The 17,404-nt window shown below is 50.1% G+C and overlaps 1 protein-coding gene across 2 annotated transcripts; it reads left to right on the forward strand.

The window, feature by feature from the left end:
* Positions 1-2,762: 2,762 nt before the first annotated feature.
* Positions 2,763-12,844, forward strand: UCN3 (urocortin 3). 2 transcript variants are annotated; one of them, XM_077340968.1, is made up of 2 exons: positions 2,763-2,987; positions 11,799-12,844. In XM_077340968.1, the coding sequence occupies exon 2, from the start codon at positions 11,808-11,810 to the stop codon at positions 12,300-12,302; it is 495 nt and encodes a 164-aa protein (XP_077197083.1). In that variant the 5' UTR covers positions 2,763-2,987; positions 11,799-11,807; the 3' UTR covers positions 12,303-12,844. The 2 variants fall into 2 exon arrangements, with proteins under 2 accessions (XP_077197083.1, XP_077197084.1); XM_077340969.1 differs by lacking the exon at positions 2,763-2,987 and adding an exon at positions 3,301-3,374.
* Positions 12,845-17,404: the final 4,560 nt, after the last annotated feature.

A 17,404-nucleotide genomic window follows, 5' to 3' on the forward strand; every position in this document is an offset into this window, starting at 1 on the left:
CTCACAAATCCTATCAAAGACCCATTAACGTTCCCGTAATGAAGAACAGCCCAAACTACTATAATGGTATTATTCCCCGTGATCCATTTCCTGCCCTGACCTGGGCAGCTCAGGCTAGCCTGACCTCATCCAATCTCGGAAGTTAAGCCCTGATCAGAACCGGGATGGGAGACCCCCCAAGGCATTTGAGGGTGGCTGTGCAGAGGCTCTGCCTCTCTCTTACCTTGAAGACCCCGCCATGAGTTGGCTGTGCCTTGACGGCAAATAATCATTAGAAATCCTTTCTTTCCATGTCGTTGGTTCTTCCAGGGGCAGCGTTTTCTCACGAGGAGAGGCAGTGGGACTGCAGGGTCTCTTCGTAACAGGGCGTTTACACATTGACTGTGGAAGAATAGGCCAGCAGGGATTGTCTCTGAATCTGTGTCTCCAAAATACAGGAGTCAGGAGTGGGGAAAGATTTGGGGCAGGGAGGGAACTCTCCAAAACCGTGCACCCACCTTCTTGGGATTTCCCTGTGCCTCCCCCTTGCCTACCATCAACAAAGCTGCTGACCTCTGTCTCCTCCTGGCTGCTGAACATTTTCTCTTGGGCTGGTAGACTGGAGACATTCCACAACTAGGAGACACCAGCCTTTCAAAAGCTCTACTGACAGATCTGTAGGACCGTCGGCTCCAGAATTAAGGCCAAAGAAAAGGGACTTCTTGACACCCCTGTCAATCAACGGATGGGTGCGTGAAAAGGGGCTGTTTTGTTGGTAGACCTTTGATTCTGCATCATAGAATCCTAGAGTTGGAAGGGACCTCCTGGGTCATCTAGTCCTACCCCCTGCACTAGGCAGGACACTCACAACCCTCTCGCTCACCCACTGTCACCTGCCACCCCCTTGAACCTTCAACCCCTTGAATCAGCCTCTCCGGCAGATGGCTCTCCAGCCTCTGCTTAAAAATCTCCAAAGATGGAGAACCCACCACCTCCCGAGGAAGCCTCTTCCACTGAGGAACCGCTCTGTTTCTCTTGGGCTGGCAGAGGGAATAGCTTGACCATTATGACAGGCGTCGGGTCATTGAAAGTGGTTCAGGGGTGGACCCCACCAGATCTTCCTCTCAAACCATGGCCTCAACCATAAACCTGGCAGAAGAGATTCATCTTGCCAGCCCTGTGGAACGTTGAAAGCTCCCTCAAGGCCTGCAGCTCTCCTGGGAGCTCATTCCACCAGGTGGGGGCCAGGTCCGAAAAGGCCCTGGCCCTGGTCGAGGCCAGGCAAGCTTCTCTAGGGCTGGGAACAACCGAAAAACCAGTGCCCCCAGAGCGTAAGGCCCTGCGAGGGGCATAGGGAGACAGAAGATCCCAGACCATGAAGGGCCTTAAAGGTCAAAACCTAAATTGCTAAGGTGGACAGAAATCCAGCGGGACTTAAAAGTTCCAGACGGCACTTCAACAAAACGAAAGTCCATCGTCATGATAGGATCGATTGCAGCGTTAGCCAACTTGGGGTTTGTACCCACTTTCTTGTGGCATGGGGCCACGCTCCATGAACTGGTATGCCCTGTGAGCCTCAGCGTATTTACTTAGCACCACAGAGCTCCATGCATTTGATTTCCTAGTAAATGCACCCTGGATTGCAGACCTGCTGCTATGACAAGGACCCAAGTTCCATTGACTTCCCTGAGGTTTCTCACCACAGCAGTACCCGTAGGGGGGCAACCGTGGTCTCTCTGAGGGCCTCACAACACCATGCACCCTTTCTCAAAATGACTGTTCCCCCCTCCCTTGGGAAACAGGGTAGACTGAGGTGACAATGCCCTTGGGTGGGTTGCACAGGTGGTCCCATCCAGCCCAACAGACCCTGCAGGGACATGTCAGGTTAGGAAGACAGTGTGGCCCATCTGGCGGAAAGGCCAGGTATTCACTATGCCAGCATTCAGGAATATTGGGGAAATACCGATATTTCAAGTTTTAATATACCCCAACTCGGACAATACCTGTGTGAGACAGGATGCTGGACTAGATGGACCCTTGGCCTGATCTAGCAGAGCTCTTCTGATGGTATTAGGAAGGCCTCACCCTCTTGTTGGCCCTCCAGAGGAACTGGCTGGCCCCTGTGTGAGACAGGAGGCTGGACTGGATGGACCTTCCCTGGTCTGACCCAGCAGGGCTCTTCTGATATCCTTATGAATACCTTGGCCTCTACACCCTGCTTTTGGCCAGAGGAACTGCTTGGCCCCTGGGTGAGACAGGTTGCTGGGTTAGATGCACCACCGGTCTTATCCAGTGTGTCTCCTTACTGGCCAGCCCGTTTTTCCTAAACTAAAAAGCACCAAACTCTTTAACCTATCTGGGTAAAGAAGGGGTTCCAACACCCTGGATTATTCTGCTCACGCTTTTCCACATATTTCTAGCCCTGTGACATCTTTCGTCAGATGGACAGAGACTGATGGGTGAAAAGAATTAAATATGGACCACGTAGGCTGGGGTTAAAGGTGAGTTCTGGTTGAGGGCCACGGAGACAGGACATCATCCCCCCCCCTCTGTTCATTCTCTCTCTCTCTCTCTCTCTCTCTCTCTCTCTCTCTCTCTCTCTCTCTCTCTCTCTCTCTCTCGCTCTCTCTCTCTTTCCAAAACAGGGGTGGACATCCGTGACGTCTGCAGCCCTTCTGATTCCATTCAAACGAAATCACGCCCTAATAAAAATCCCAACCTCTCTAGATTTACGCCTCAAACCCCAGGATCATTTTGTCTCCCTTTCCACACACACACACACGCACACACCCCATATACACCAAAGAGGACCCGGAGGTGGGGGAAGGGGGGGAGACAAGAGGAGGTGTTTCCATCGGGAGAATAAACCCCATATTGCAAGCTTCTTTGACAGCAATCAAGGAGCAGGGAAGAGCTGGGCACGTCCTAGCTGTGCCCGATGCCTTCCCACCTCTGCTGAGAAATCCACTTCGCCACGCTCACAGAGAGCTCTTCCAGACGACCCACAGGTAAGCAGATTTTGTCTGCAGGTGGGGAGGTTTAGGACAGAGCTCCGAGAGAGTTTGCTCCCAGGGAAATCTAAAGAGTTCAGCTTTTCTCCCAGGTACCAGGTTTGTAGGCAGGGAAAGGAAAACGCACGGATTAATTTGATTTGATTTTTTAAAGCAAGAGGGGCATCTTAAATCCATCCACTGGGGGATGGATGAATACCGGCCTTCCCTGGGCTTGCCGAGAGTTGATTTGGAATCATTAAGTGTCATTTGCATGATGAACTTTGAATTGCAAAGGGGGGGGGAAATCATCCGATGTGGAAGACGGAGAGAGAGAGAAGCAGAGGAGAGTTTCATGGATGGTTAAAGAAAAGGAAATCGGCACAAAGGAGCAAGGAAAAGGAAGTGAGTACCCGAAGACGGTCAGGACGACTGGAGTGCATTTAGGAGATGCCACAAGTGGGATTGACAGGGTAAATCAGGGTAAAGTTCGGAAGAGGAGGGGGCGGGAAGAGCCTTGAGCTCAATTGAATGGGATTTTCTCCTGTCCGAGTTCTGTTGCAATGAGTGGGAGCTGCCTTTCATTTCAAAAGATGGGGTTCCTGATAGGCTGGACTCCCTGGCCTGGAATTGTTATCCAGAGAAACTTCTCCTTTGACTTTGGGATTTTGGGCTGTATCAAATGGAGCATCGTGTCCAGATCACGGGAGGTGATGGTACCGCTTTACTCTGCTCTGGTTCGGCCTCCCTTGGAGTCCTGTGTTCAGTTTTGGGCACCCCAGTTGAAGAGGGATGTAGACAAACTGGAGCGTGTCCAGAGGAGGGCAACAAAGATGGTGAGGGGTTTGGAGACTAAGACGTAGGAGGAAAGGTTGGGGGAGCTTGGTCTGTTTAGCCTGGAGAGGAGACGACTGAGAGGGGATCTGAGAACCACCTTCAAGTATTTAAAAGGCTGCCATGTAGAGGATGGAGCAGAGTTGTTCTCTCTTGCCCTGGAGGGATGAAATTAATGCAAAAGAAATTCCATCTAAATCTCCGTAAGAAGTTCCTGACAGTCAGAGCGGTTTCTCAGTGGAACAGGCTTCCTCGGGAGGTGGTGGGTTCTCCATCTTTGGGAATTTTTAAACAGAGGCTGGAGAGCCATCTGACGGAGAGGCTGATTCTGTGAAGGCTCAAGGGGGTGGCAGGTGACAGTGGAGGAGCGATAGGGTTGGGGGTGTCCTGCACAGTGCAGGGGGTTGGATGACCCATGAGGTCCCTTCCAAATCTGTGATTCTGTGATTTTTTCAAAGTAATCCAACAATGCTTTTGGTAAAGAGACTTTTTTTTTTTAGCTTGAATGTGGAATGACAGAAGCCACTGTTTATCAATCTCAGTTTGTGGTTTCCCTGTCTCTGGTCCAATAAAACCTGCAGGTTTTAGAAGGACCACCAAAAAGTACAGGGATGTGGAATTGGGATAGTATAGCCCCATCTCATCAGAGCTTGGAAGCTAAGCAGGATAATCACTTAAAGGGGAGTCCACCAAGGAAGGCTCTGAAGAGGAAGATAATAGACAAACCACCCCTGCATCTCACCTGCCTCGAAAGTCCCTTGCTGGGATCACCAGAAGCTGGAAGCTTAAGCAGGGCTGATACCTGGAGCAGAGACCACCAAGGAAGACTCTGCAGAGGAAGGCAATGGCCAACCACCTCTGCTGCCCAATTGCCTTTCAAGACCTTGCTGGGATCATCAGAAGCTGGATGCTAAAGCAGGGTCGATACATGGGGGAGAGACCACCAAGAATGGCTCTGCAGAGGAATGCAAGAACAAACCACCTCTTCTCAATTACTTGGCTTGAAAACCCCTTGTTGGAGTCACCATAAGACAGCTTTTACTGGACTTTACACTCGCACACTTACACACACTTGCACCCCAAAAATGTACAGCAAAACCGGTGGAAAGGGGTGAGGGTAGACTGACCCTGTAAACCATGTGGGAAATGCTTCAACAACAACAACAAAAACCTCTTGGCAAAAACCTGCTCAACCTATTTGGTTAATTCCCCCCCCCCCAAAAAAAAGTGAATTTCTTTATTTGCATTACTGGATGCTTTTAAAAAGTTTAGGTAAAACCGCTAAATTTATAAAGTTAGGAATGTGGAGGAGGAAATGGATGAATGGGCTTTTTTCTCCTGTTTGCAGAAAAAGGGTGGGTGGGTTTAGTCACCAGCAAATCTGATAATCCCAGAGGATTATAAACCTTCTGTGGAATTAATCAAGCTGGAATCTTTTCCCCCTATGTAAGGTATTTCACTGAAATGCATTGGCAACTTCCCTTTGCCGTAACGAACATTTTGCAGGATCGGTTTGTGGTTTCTGCCTCTCCTCCTGGTTTTCTTTCTCAAGCCCACGTTGGAGCGGCGAGAGGAAAAAGCAGAAGAGCATACAGGAGGCTGCATTCCCCAGGAAACCCCTGCCTGCCTGCCTGCCTGCCTGCCTCTTTCTTGCTCAGCCGAAAGCCTACCTTTCCCCAGCTTTTGAGAGTGCTTTAGCCAGATCAAAATTCATTTGCAAAAAGGGGATGTCTGCAGGAGAGAAGCAGGCAAGCGGCAGAGTTCTAGACATCTCCCCCTAGTAGAAAAGTGACTCCTCATATTCAAAGGAAAGGAAAGAAGGAGTGTGGGCATGGGAATCTCCAAGCTCAAGTGGAGAACTGATGAGGATTTGGAACACAGAGAGCAACCTCAGAAGGAGGTGCAATAAAATCAGAGTCCAGTCAGGCACCTTTAAGACCAACAAAGATTTATTCAAGGTGTGAGCTTTCGAGTGCAAGCCCTCTTCCTCAGAAGGAGGGGTAATTGGGGGTGAAGGCTTTGGGTCATGCTTAATAAAAGGGGCTCCAGACAAACTGGGGGAGGGGTTAGGAAGGGCGATGGGCTTCCTTTCCAAGAGGGAGCGGTGTGTGGGTGCAGGCCCTGCCACCAAACAGGCCCACAGATGCAGGCGGTTTGTATCCCAGTGCCCCCTCCCCAGGAGGAACTGTGCTCCCTGAATTGCCAAACGTTTTCACAGCCAGAGCCAGCTAGCTGTTGTGGGTTTTCCAGGCTGTGTGACCACACTTTGATCGTTCTAGTCCCTGACATCTGGAAGAGGAAAAGAACAGCTGGGTTTTTTATACCCCACTTTGCACTGCCTGAAGGAGTATCTAAGCGGCGTACAAATACTTTTCTCTTCCTCTCCCCGCAACAGACACCCTGTGAGGTTGATGGGGCTGAGAGAGCTCTAAGAGAACAGCCCTAAGAGAACTGTGACTAGCCCATCTTCGGCACCTCTGAAGATGACAGCCGCAGTCACTGGGATTTAACAGACCACTTTGGCCACGCAGCCCGGAAAACACACAACAGCCAGAAATACGTTCCATTTCCCAGTTAACTTGGAAACAACCATCCCTTGAGGGCCGATACCTTTGCCAGGTTGTGTGTGCCTGGAACAGGGTGAAGGAAGGAAGAGGAATGACCTTCGGGGCTGGGGGGAACATCTTGCAGTCTCTGAGACAGGGGTAGTCAAACTGCGGCCCTCCAGATGTCCATGGACCACAATTCCCAGGAGCCTGGGAATTGTGGTCCATGGACATCTGGAGGGCCGCAGTTTGACTACCCCTGATCTAAACAAAACAAAATCAGAGTCCAGTGGCACCTTTAAGGCCAACAAAGATTTCCTTGAAACCATCTAATAATGAGCACAAGAGGTCGGAGGCCGATTTTAGAGAGCTGAAGGGGGGTTGGGGAGGAATTTCCTCTGGCAGCATCTACACATCCTTCTCTCACCCCACGCCTGCATCTGACCAAACGGGTTAAGCAGGTGTTTGTTTTTAAACAATACAAACACCTGCCTAATTTATCTAATTCTTTGCCAGGGAAAAAATGGGATGAGAAAATGGACCACAAGCAGCGAATTCTCTTCCAAACTGCCTTCAGCTCATGGGGGGGGGGGGGGCTAGATCCCAAATTGGGAGAGGGAGCAGCTAAACTTGAGTCCAGTCGACAAAGTTGCCAGCTCCAGGTTGGGAAATACCTGGAGGTTTTGGGGGTGGAGGTTTTGGGGAGGAGAGGGACTTCAGTGGGATCTGCTGCCCCACTGTCCACCTTCCATTTCCCAAAGCTGCCATTCTGGATCTCTGTACTTGGAGGTCAACCGTAATCGTCATCTCCAGCCCCCACCTGAAGGTTCAGAAATCACAAAGAACCCTGCAAAGAGGCTGAAGCGGGGAAACAGTGAAAGACATGATTCTTGTCTGCTTTTCTTTCTGCCACCCTGAAAGAAGCCCCCCGCCCCGAAGCAGAATTTCGGAAAAGTGCCCCTCATGGCTTGCAGGTGTCCTCTCTGACGCCCCCTTGGAGAAATCGGTGTTTACTGTTTGAAATCTAGTTTCAAATCCAGGGTCTCTTGTGACAGCTTTGCCACCGAGGAGAATATTTTGCAAGCGGCTGTTGCCAGACGGCACTTGGGTGAAGTCGAAAAATAAATCGGGAAAGAGAAAAACAGACAAGCATCGTATTTTTTTCTCTGGTTTACTGTTTACTGGATTGGACTCTCCGCAGCCCCCCCCCCCCCCCTCGGCTGTGTATTCTCTGTCTTTATACTGATCAAGCTGCTGGGTTGGTTTTTTGTGCCGCCTGGAGGTTGGCAAGCACCATAGAGCTCAACAATATCTTGGGGGTATCAGCTTTCAAGAATCTAAGCCAGGGGTAGTCAAACTGCGGCCCTCCAGATGTCCATGGACTACAATTCCAATGAGCCCCTGCCAGCATTCGCTGGCAGGGGCTCATGGGAATTGTAGTCCATGGACATCTGGAGGGCCGCAGTTTGACTACCCCTGATCTAAGCTGCCATCATTGGTTAGTTGGTTTCTGCCAAAGGGAGAACAGCTGGGAGGGGGGGTGTTTGTAACCCATTTTTCACTACGCAAAGTGGCTGACAAACACCCTTCCTTTCCTTTCTCCCCTGGAGGTAGGTGGGGCGGAGAGAGCTCGCAAAAAACTGTTCTGCACAAGCTGTCTTAGAACGGTGACTAGCTTAAGGTCATCCAGCTGGCTACATGTGGAGGAGCAGGGAATTGAACCCGGCTTCCCAAATTAGAGTCCGCTGCTCTTAACCACGACGCCACACTTTTATCTGGAACATCCGGTTGGTCTGAAAAGATTGCGTGGGGATTTCTTTCCCCACACTGGCCGTCTTCAAGCAGGGGCTGGACAGATCCTTCTCCTGGATGCTTGAGACTGATCCAGCACTGAGCAGGGGGTGGGACTAGATGGCCTCTATGGACCCTTCCCACTCTAGGATTCCATGAGTCTAGTTCAGATGTGGAAGGGGCTGCCTGAGGAGGTGGGGAGCTCCCCCTCCCTGGCCGTCTTCAAGCAGCGGCTGGACAGATCCTTCTCCTGGATGCTGGAGGCTGATCCTGCACTGAGCAAGCGGTGGGACTAAATGGCCTCTGTGGCCCCTTCCCACTCTAGGATTCTAGTATCTGAAGAAGTGAAGGTGTTCCTAGATGCTTGTTCTTTTCAACCTCTTCATTCTGCTGTTATTTGGCCCAAGGTCGGTCATCTGTTGTACTAGCCAGGAAGATGGTCAAGAAGGGAGGTGGGGACAGAAGACACCATCCCTCCAGCTCCCCTGAGAACCTTTGTGGGAAGACCCAAAAGGGGCAAAGCAGAAACACTAAGGGACCCCGAGAATATTTGCATCCTGTCTGTCGGACTAGAGAGCCAGCGTGGGGTCGTGGTGAAGAGCAGCAGCCTCTAATCTGGAGGGCCACGAACAATTCCCCACTCCTCCACATGCAGCCAGCTGGGTGTCCTCGGTCCAGTCACAGTCCTGCTGGAACTGTTCTTTTAGAGCTCTCTTGGCTCTAAAAAGATGTCTGTTGTGGGAAGAGGAAGGGTAAATGATTGTAAGCTCCTTTGGAGAGCAAAAAGGGGTTTCAAAACCCAGCTCTTCCTCCTTCTCCTCCTCTTCTTGCCTTTCTCCTAAAGCAGGGGTAGTCAAACTGCGGCCCTCCAGAGGTCCATGGACTACAATTCCCATGAGCCCCTGCCAGCGGATGTAGTCCATGGACATCTGGAGGGCCGCAGTTTGACTACCCCGGCTCTAAAGACTTCACAGGGTCCTCCTTTTATACAGCTAGATTTGAATCCATTCGCACCTTTGAGCTCAAGGTTTGCTGGGAGTCAAAGCTCCCTTCGCCAGATACTAGCAGGAGTGGAGATTCCCCGTGTCCTTATACCCCCCACCAGGAGGGGTTCTGCAAAGAAAGTAGTTGTAACTTTTGAAAGCTCAGAGCCCAAAAACCTTGGCCGTTCAAATTTTCAAATTTATTTGATACAGCACTGTGGCCAGATAAAACAGATAGCCGTTCTACCGCAGCCAAACACAGCTAACCCTCTGAAATTATTTCGTATCTACTTCTCAGTTTGAATGGCCTGCTCCGAGCCCTCCGTCAATGGCGGGCTATAGGTTTTGAGCAAACAGCAATGTTTAAAACATAGGGTTGTTTAAAAAAAATCACTTTCAGTTTAATGGAAAACAGAGATGGAGCTTGCTGTGCATCAGGGTGACCACAAGATGGCGCCCGTTGATTGCTAGAAGGGTCTCTTAAACTTATTACTATTATATTCCTATTAGTTGAGCGATTAAGAGGGCTGCTGCAGACCAGCTCCTGGCTTTCTTGGAGGAAACTTCAGCCCTTGACCCATGCCAGTTGGGCTTCCGCCATGGCCAAGGGGTGGAGACTGCGCTGGTCACCCTGAGGGATGATCTCCGGCATCCTCGTGCTTTTAGATCTGTTGGCCGCATAGCCCCACCTCCTTGCCAGGAGGGGATTAGGGGGACAGCCTTACAATGGCTGATCTCCTTTCTCCAGTGCCCGACAGAGGGTGGAGGTGGGGGAAGGGTTGTCTGGCCCCTTTGCGCTGCCTTGTGGGATGCCACGGGGGGGGGATGATTCTGTCCCCCACACTTTTCAACATCCATATGCACCCTTTTGGCACAGCTGGTCTGGGGCTTTGGGCTGGGGTATCCCCAGTATGCGGATGACATTTAGCTCAAGCTCCAGGCCCAGGGTTTTCTCAGTCCTTGTGGAATGAGCTCCCGGAAGAGCTGAGGGCTCTGACAGAGCTGTCAACGTTCTGCAGGGCCTGTGAGATGGAGCTCTTCCTCTAAGAGTTTGGTGGAGGCCAGGAGGGACGATCGGGTTCCTCTCTGTATAGGCCCCCGTGTGTCGGACATCTGGGCACAGGCTGACTCTCCTGAGGGTGATGGTAGATCCCTGTTATCGGTTGTCAACGGGTGGGTGAGAAGGATAAAGATTAGGTTTTGCCACTAATACTGTCATTTTAGCTGGTTTTATCGATATGATTGTAAACCGCCCAAAGCCGACTTGGTCCAGCATAATGGTTAATAAATGCAAATGGGAAGGGAAGGGAAGGGAAGGGAAGGGAAGGGAAGGGAAGGGAAGGGAAGGGAAGGGAAGGGAAGGGAAGGGAAGGGAAGGGAAGGGAAGGGAAGGGAGATGGTTCGTTCTTGGGAGAGGAAAGGGAAGGCAATTGGAAGCCACTTTGAGACTCCTTTGGGTAGAGAAAAGCGGCATAGAAGAACCAACTCTTCTTCTTCTTCTTCTTCTTCTTCTTCTTCTTCTTCTTCTTCTTCTTCTTCTTCTTCTTCTTCTTCTTCTTCTTCTTCAGTAATATCAGGGCTCTCTCAGCCTCCCCTCCCTCTCAGGGTGTCTGTTGTGGGGAGAGGAAAGGTAAGCCAACTGGAAGCCACTTTGAGACTCATAATTAAGAATTATAAAAGACAAGATAGAACCATCAGCTTCATTTGCTCTTCTTATTATTGAATAATATGTGTTGTAATCAAAAAAACTTTGGTTAATTTTATGATTGTCACTGCCAGAATAGTTATTGCTAACAATTGGAAAAATGCTGAAAATTTAGTGATACGTAAGTGGTAGAATAAACTAAAGCAGCTTATGATACTAGAAAAAAATAACTTACAATCCTTACCCATGGTTTCTCTCTATATTTGTGAAACAGCCTGGGGGTTGGAACGTGTACGGCTGTCCAAGTTGGAATAGGGCCAATCAGGGTGCAAAGCTGGCTACACCCTGATTGGCCCTGACCCTGCAGCTCCCGCCCTCCATCCCTGGACTCTAGTCTCTTTGCTCTCAGACTCGCCTCAGTGCCTGGAGCCAGCAGCAGGCAAGGGGAGAGGGCCCTGGGCAAAGGGATGTGGTGGAGGGCCTGCTAACGAGGGCCTCATGGCCTGCTAGGCTGGTCCTGCTAATGAGGGCCTCTTGGCCTGCTAGGCTGCAGCCCAGAGCCAGCTTTAGCTGCCTGGCTGTGGGCCACGAAAGGGGACCCTTTCAAGGCCCGTTCTTAGAAACGGGCTTTGAAGCTAGTATAAGAATAATTCAAAGAGTCTGTCAAAGGAATGGATTTGATTTAGTTTAGAAATATGTAATAGAATACAAAAAAAAAGAATATTTAAATAGTAATGTTTGGGAGTTAATTATGTAAATATGTTACTTTGTGTATTTAATCATATTGTGTCTGTTTTTGTGGTTGTTTGTTGGTGTTTTTTTCTACACAGTATTTGTGATGACAGTTATTTTTTCTTCTCTGTGTCTAAAACAAAAAAAAACTGGGCGGGGGGGGAACAAACAAACAGTCCTGGGGGCCTTAACACACTGGCTCTTGGTATTTCCAAATACAAATAATTTGCAAATAATTTGCAAATAATAAATAAATAAGCCCTCCTGAGTCGCTGTCTCTTCTTCTCCCGTCTCGCAGGGTGCAACAATGGCAACCCCCAAACTCTGGCTCCTTCTGGTGCTCCTCCTGGCGGCCAGGACAGGCCTCAACCTCAAGCTGCACCAGGCCAAGTCCATCTTCAGCTGCCTCGATGCCGCCTTCTCCGAGGCCAAGAAAGGCTCGGCCGAGGAGAACTCCCTCCTGGAGAAGAGGAGCTTCAAGTTCTCGCCTGGCGAGGAGGACACCTCCTTGGAAGACCACATGGAGGAAGCTGAGGAGCAGGAGGAGGAGGAGGTCATGGTGGACAAAGCCAAAAGGACGTTCCCAGCTGGAACCCGCTACAGATACCTGACCCAGGCCCAGGGCAAGGACAAGGTGTACCGCGGGCAGGCCAAGAGTGACCGACACACCAAGTTCACCCTCTCCCTCGATGTCCCCACCAACCTCATGAACATCCTCTTTGACATCGCCAAGGCCAAGAACCTGAGGGCCAAAGCGGCCGCCAATGCCCACCTCATGGCCCAGATTGGCCGGAGGAAGTGAGGGGGGCTGGGGAGGGGGAGGGACAAGGCGGAGGGCAAGGCAGGGCCAGGGGGCTTCATGTCCGGCCTTCCCTTCCTTGAGGTCCCTCAAGACAGAACTGTCCGCCACCGCGCTGTATAGTTTCCACCCTCACCACCGCTTGACATCCCTTCCTCTTGCCTCTCCTCGAGGGAGACCTGGGCTGGGAGGAATTCCATCCCCATGAGCAAACGAGGGAGTCGGGCGGGGTGGGGGAAAATTATTCACTTGACATTACACAGGAGGCCTATTAAAGCAAATTCTCTGGAGTCCCTAATTCTTTGCCTTTTCCTTTCTGCTCCTCGGGTCTGTCCTCTGGGCATTGGCCGGAGGGATGCCAGCCTCCAGGTGGGTGCCAGGAACGAACCGACCCGCCAGTTGTGTGAAGCCAAATCTAGAAAGAAACTGGCGTAGTTGAAAGACTTTTTCTTCTTTTATTTACATTGAGCCAGGACAGAGTCCAGATACACAAGCCGTTTTCAAACCAAAATTTTCATCCGTGGCTCACAAACGACTTCTAAAATAAAATTAACAGTACCCAACAGTCTGTTTGGCATTATTTCTATAATACTTAAAATCATTATTTTATATTTAAAGGAATTACTTTACATATATTCAAATGTTCTTGTTTTCTGGAAGATTATTTGGTTTTTATTTTTTTTAGCTAGGATAGGAACAAAGATATATTAGGAACAACGATATATTCCCTGTATTCTATGTTATTTCCTTAAAAGAGTTATGAGATGACAATATCATACCTCTATTTACCAAATTTCCAAATATCAGACTGGTCGTCGTCTGGCTGTCAATTTTCGATCATTCTCTTCCCCGGCGTGAAACGCTCTGTACAGGTGTTTATATACTCAAACAGGTGTGACTTATCTATATTATTAAAGAACTATATTATTAAAGAACCATATTATTAAAAAACCTAACGATTCACTAATTTATATTTCCCAAGTATTATTCAAACCTTCAGGAAACACAGTTTTATAATGAAAAATATTATCCGCTTCTTGTTGTAATAATTCCCTGTGGAGTTCTAATTCCTGAAAATCCTTTTGTGAGACTACGTGAGAGCCGAAAATATCTTAAATCATTGCAGTCATGGCTAGACCGAATCCAGTGATCAGTTAAAGGAGCTCCTACTTATGCAAGACAGGTGTTTCATCACACACAGATTTAATGGTCTGGTTGACATGCCGAGATTGATTTATTACAAGAACAAGTGAAACCACATCCTTAGTCATACAATTAATGAAGGTCTTGATCACTACTTTAGGTCTTGAGTTGGGATCCTCAAAGGTCGGAAGCTGACACTACGCCTTCATAGAGTACCATGCTCTCTAAGGGTTGCTTGTTTTTATACTGTAATAGTTGCTCACGAGTTACTAATTCAGCGCACCTAGTGTTTACAATAACTTCCTCTGGGTAATCATGTTCCGACAATGCTTTGTTAAGGTTATCGCAACTGTTCCATACTGTTTAGAGCCCAAATTGATGCGTTTAATAACGGAACTGACCTTTTCTGGACACTATTGTCAACTTACAAAAAACCAATGGATAGAAATACCATTTTAAACCATACCTCCTCCCAGCTTGCACATTTTAAGAAATAATGTACTTTATGGTCAATTCCTTCGTTATAAAGTCCATTCTGGCTCAGCTTGAATAAAAGAAGAAAAAGGTTTTAGCCTATGCCAGTTTCTATGTAGGGACGCCAGCCTCCAGGTGGTACCTGGAGATCCCACGGAATTACAGCTCCTCTCCAGACTGCAGAGATCATGGCTGCTTGGGAGGGTGGGCCCTGAGACACTGCACCCCACTGGGATGCCAACCTCCAGGTGGGACTGAAGGATCCCCAGAACATACGTCACATCTCCAGACGTCAGAGATCAGTTCCACTGGAGAAAAATTGTAATTCAGAGGGTGGACTTGATACTCTACTCTTCCCCAAACATCACCCTCTCCAGGCTCAACCTGCAGAATTTCTCATCTTGGAGCTAGCAGCCACTTGAAAAAGGGTCAGGCAGGAGGTGATGGGAAAGACCTCAGACTGAGACCCTGGAGAGCAGCTGCCGGTCTGAGCAGGCAATACTGATGGACCAGGACCCTGGTCCATCGGGTGCACAGCAATACACTATTCTGTGCCCATCCTTAAAAAAACAAACCTATGTGTGGCTCAATAAATGCGGTAAGTTTCCCGAAGAATTTGTTTCCACTGCAGTAATGTGGTCTCATATTTCAACTGGAGGTCCATATTAAGCAAGAAGAAAAGTATCTTGTCTTCAGTATCTTTAACAGTAACCATCGAAAACAACCAAGACCAGAAATCCTCGGTATGAACTAGTTTCGAATTGGACTTCCTCGGTTGTATAATAGTCGTAATCCTGGGAGATCTCCAGGCCCCACCTGAAGGTTGGCAAGCCTACCTGGAAACCATTTTGTGACTGGTTACACTTCTAAGGCAGCCATTTTGTAGGGTCCCCCAGTATAGTGTCCTCCTTCTCAACAGAGCTTGGGATCGTGAGCTTTTATGTAAGATTATCTTCAGAGTTTCCCAGCCTGCTTTAATTCCCCCTTTTCACTCCCCGATGTTACTGGGTTTTTTAGTCCAGATAACTTTGATAATATCCTCATGCTGACCTGGTCTTTCTTCATTTCTATGCTGAAGGGACACAACTATGGGCCACAAGTTTCTGCCAAGGTTTGCTTGGTGTAGGGGTTAGCAGCAGTGCAGAGGTTGGGAGCGGCTGTCTCTAATCTGGAGAGTCAGGTTTGACTCCCACTTGCATCCAGCTGGGTGACCTTGGGCTATTCACAGTTCTCTCTGAGCTCGCTCAGTCCCTCCTATCTAACGGGGTGTGTTTTGTGGGAAGAGGAAAGGAAAGCGGTTGTCAGCCGCTTTAAGACACACAAGGCCTGCTGGGTGTCCTTGGGCCTGTCACAGTTCTCTCAGAGCTCTCTCAGTCCCACCTACCTCACAGGATAGCTTTTGTGGGACAGGAAAGGTAGGTGATTGTAAACCTATTCCACTGCTGAACTAGACTCGAAGAATCCTAGAGTGGGAAGGGGCCATAGAGGCCATCTAGTCCCACCCCCTGCTCAGTGCAGGATCAGCCTCAAGCATCCAGGAGAAGGATCTGTCCAGCCGCTGCTTGAAGACCGCCAGTGAGGGGGAGCTCCCCACCTCCTTAGGCAGCCCCTTCCACTGCTGAACTAGACTCCTCGAATCCTAGAGTGGGAAGGGGCCATGCAGTTCATCTAGTCCCACCCCCTGCTCAGTGCAGGATCAGCCTCCAGCATCCAGGAGAAGGATCTGTCCAGCCGCTGCTTGAAGACCGCCAGTAAGGGGGAGCTCCCCACCTCCTTAGGCAGCCCCTTCCACTGCTGAACTTGACTCCTAGAATCCTAGAGTGGGAAGGGGCCATGCAGGCCATCTAGTCCCACCCCCTGCTCAGTGCAGGATCAGCCTCCAGCATCCAGGAGAAGGATCTGTCCAGCCGCTGCTTGAAGACCGCCAGTAAGGGGGAGCTCCCCACCTCCTTAGGCAGCCCCTTCCACTGCTGAACTAGACTCCTCGAATCCTAGAGTGGGAAGGGGCCATGCAGTTCATCTAGTCCCACCCCCTGCTCAGTGCAGGATCAGCCTCCAGCATCCAGGAGAAGGATCTGTCCAGCCGCTGCTTGAAGACCGCCAGTAAGGGGGAGCTCCCCACCTCCTTAGGCAGCCCCTTCCACTGCTGAACTAGACTCACAGAATCCTAGAGTGGGAAGGGGCCATGCAGGCCATCTAGTCCCACCCCCTGCTCAGGGCAGGATCAGCCTCCAGCATCCAGGAGAAGGATCTGTCCAGCCGCTGCTTGAAGACCGCCAGTAAGGGGGAGCTCCCCACCTCCTTAGGCAGCCCCTTCCACTGTTGAACTAGACTCCTAGAATCCTAGAGTGGGAACCAGTCTAAGTTCTGTCAGAGCTCTCTCAGCCACACCAACCTCTCAGGAAAGGAAGGGAAGGATAGTGAAAAGCAGAGTATACCAAACCCAGCTCCTCCTCCTCCTCCTCTGCTTCTGCTTCCGTTGACTGCAGGAAAGTTCTGCCCAAAGAGAACCTCCTGGAAGGCAGGGGCTGCTCAAGACAGAGGGAGCTGTCCAACAACCTCCGTGATAATCCGACAAACACTGTTGAACCACAAGGAACAGAGCCTCTGCCCAGCAGAGAGTTCACACCTTGAGAGGGCTGAAACTGGCCTCAATAGTCAGCACATGCACCGTGGGATGATGCAGCTGATGACAAGTCCCAAACGAGGATCCCGGTATAACACTGTGTTTGGGTAGCCCTAAGCGATGCCGTGACCTCTCCACCCTTCAGAGCACCAGGGATTTCCCAGTATGGCCTTGCTAATCCTAAACACGTGTGTGTGTGTTCTCCTGACGTCTCCTGTTTCCTGACAAGGTGAACCAAAATCCCACAGAGCTGGAAGAGGCCACTGAGGGTCATCCAGTCCAGCCCCCTCCCCTTCCCGGGGACTTAACCTATCCCCGACAGACTCCTCCAATCTCTTTTTTAAAACTTCCAGCATAGGAGACACCACCACCCACCAAGGCAGCCAACTCCATGTACAAACAGCCCTCCCCATCAGAAAACGCTTCCTAATATTTCAGTGGAAACCCCTTCCCCGTAATTTGAACCCAGCGCTCCTAGTTCTGGTCTCTAAAGCGGCAGGAAACAGGCTGGCCCCCACTTCAACAGGTCCACCTTTTAGGTCAAGTGCACCTCTCCTCTCACCCCGGGCCCTCCTCTTGTCCAAGCTACCCCCCCCCCCAACTCTCTCTGCTTCTACTTGTAAGGCACGGATCCCGACCCCTCCTCCATCCCCAGTCGCCCTCCTCTGAGCATGCTCCAGCTTTTCGGCATCTTTCTTGAGTTGCAGCACCCGGAACGGGACACAAGGTTTCAAATCAGGTCTCCCCAAGGCAGACTAGAATGGGATGAGAACTTCCCTGGCTCTGGGATGGAGAGGAATGGATGGGTAGCCGAGAGAATGTCGGGGGACCGGAGCTGCCAAACGCAAAAGAACAAAGTGTC

This window comes from Paroedura picta, chromosome 5 (genome assembly GCF_049243985.1).
Source record: "Paroedura picta isolate Pp20150507F chromosome 5, Ppicta_v3.0, whole genome shotgun sequence".
NCBI lineage: Eukaryota > Metazoa > Chordata > Lepidosauria > Squamata > Gekkonidae > Paroedura > Paroedura picta.

What these genes read in the sequence shown, in the direction of transcription:
- UCN3 (XM_077340968.1), top strand. Translation starts at nt 11,808, where the DNA reads ATGGCAACCCCCAAACTCTGGCTCCTTCTGGTGCTCCTCCTGGCGGCC.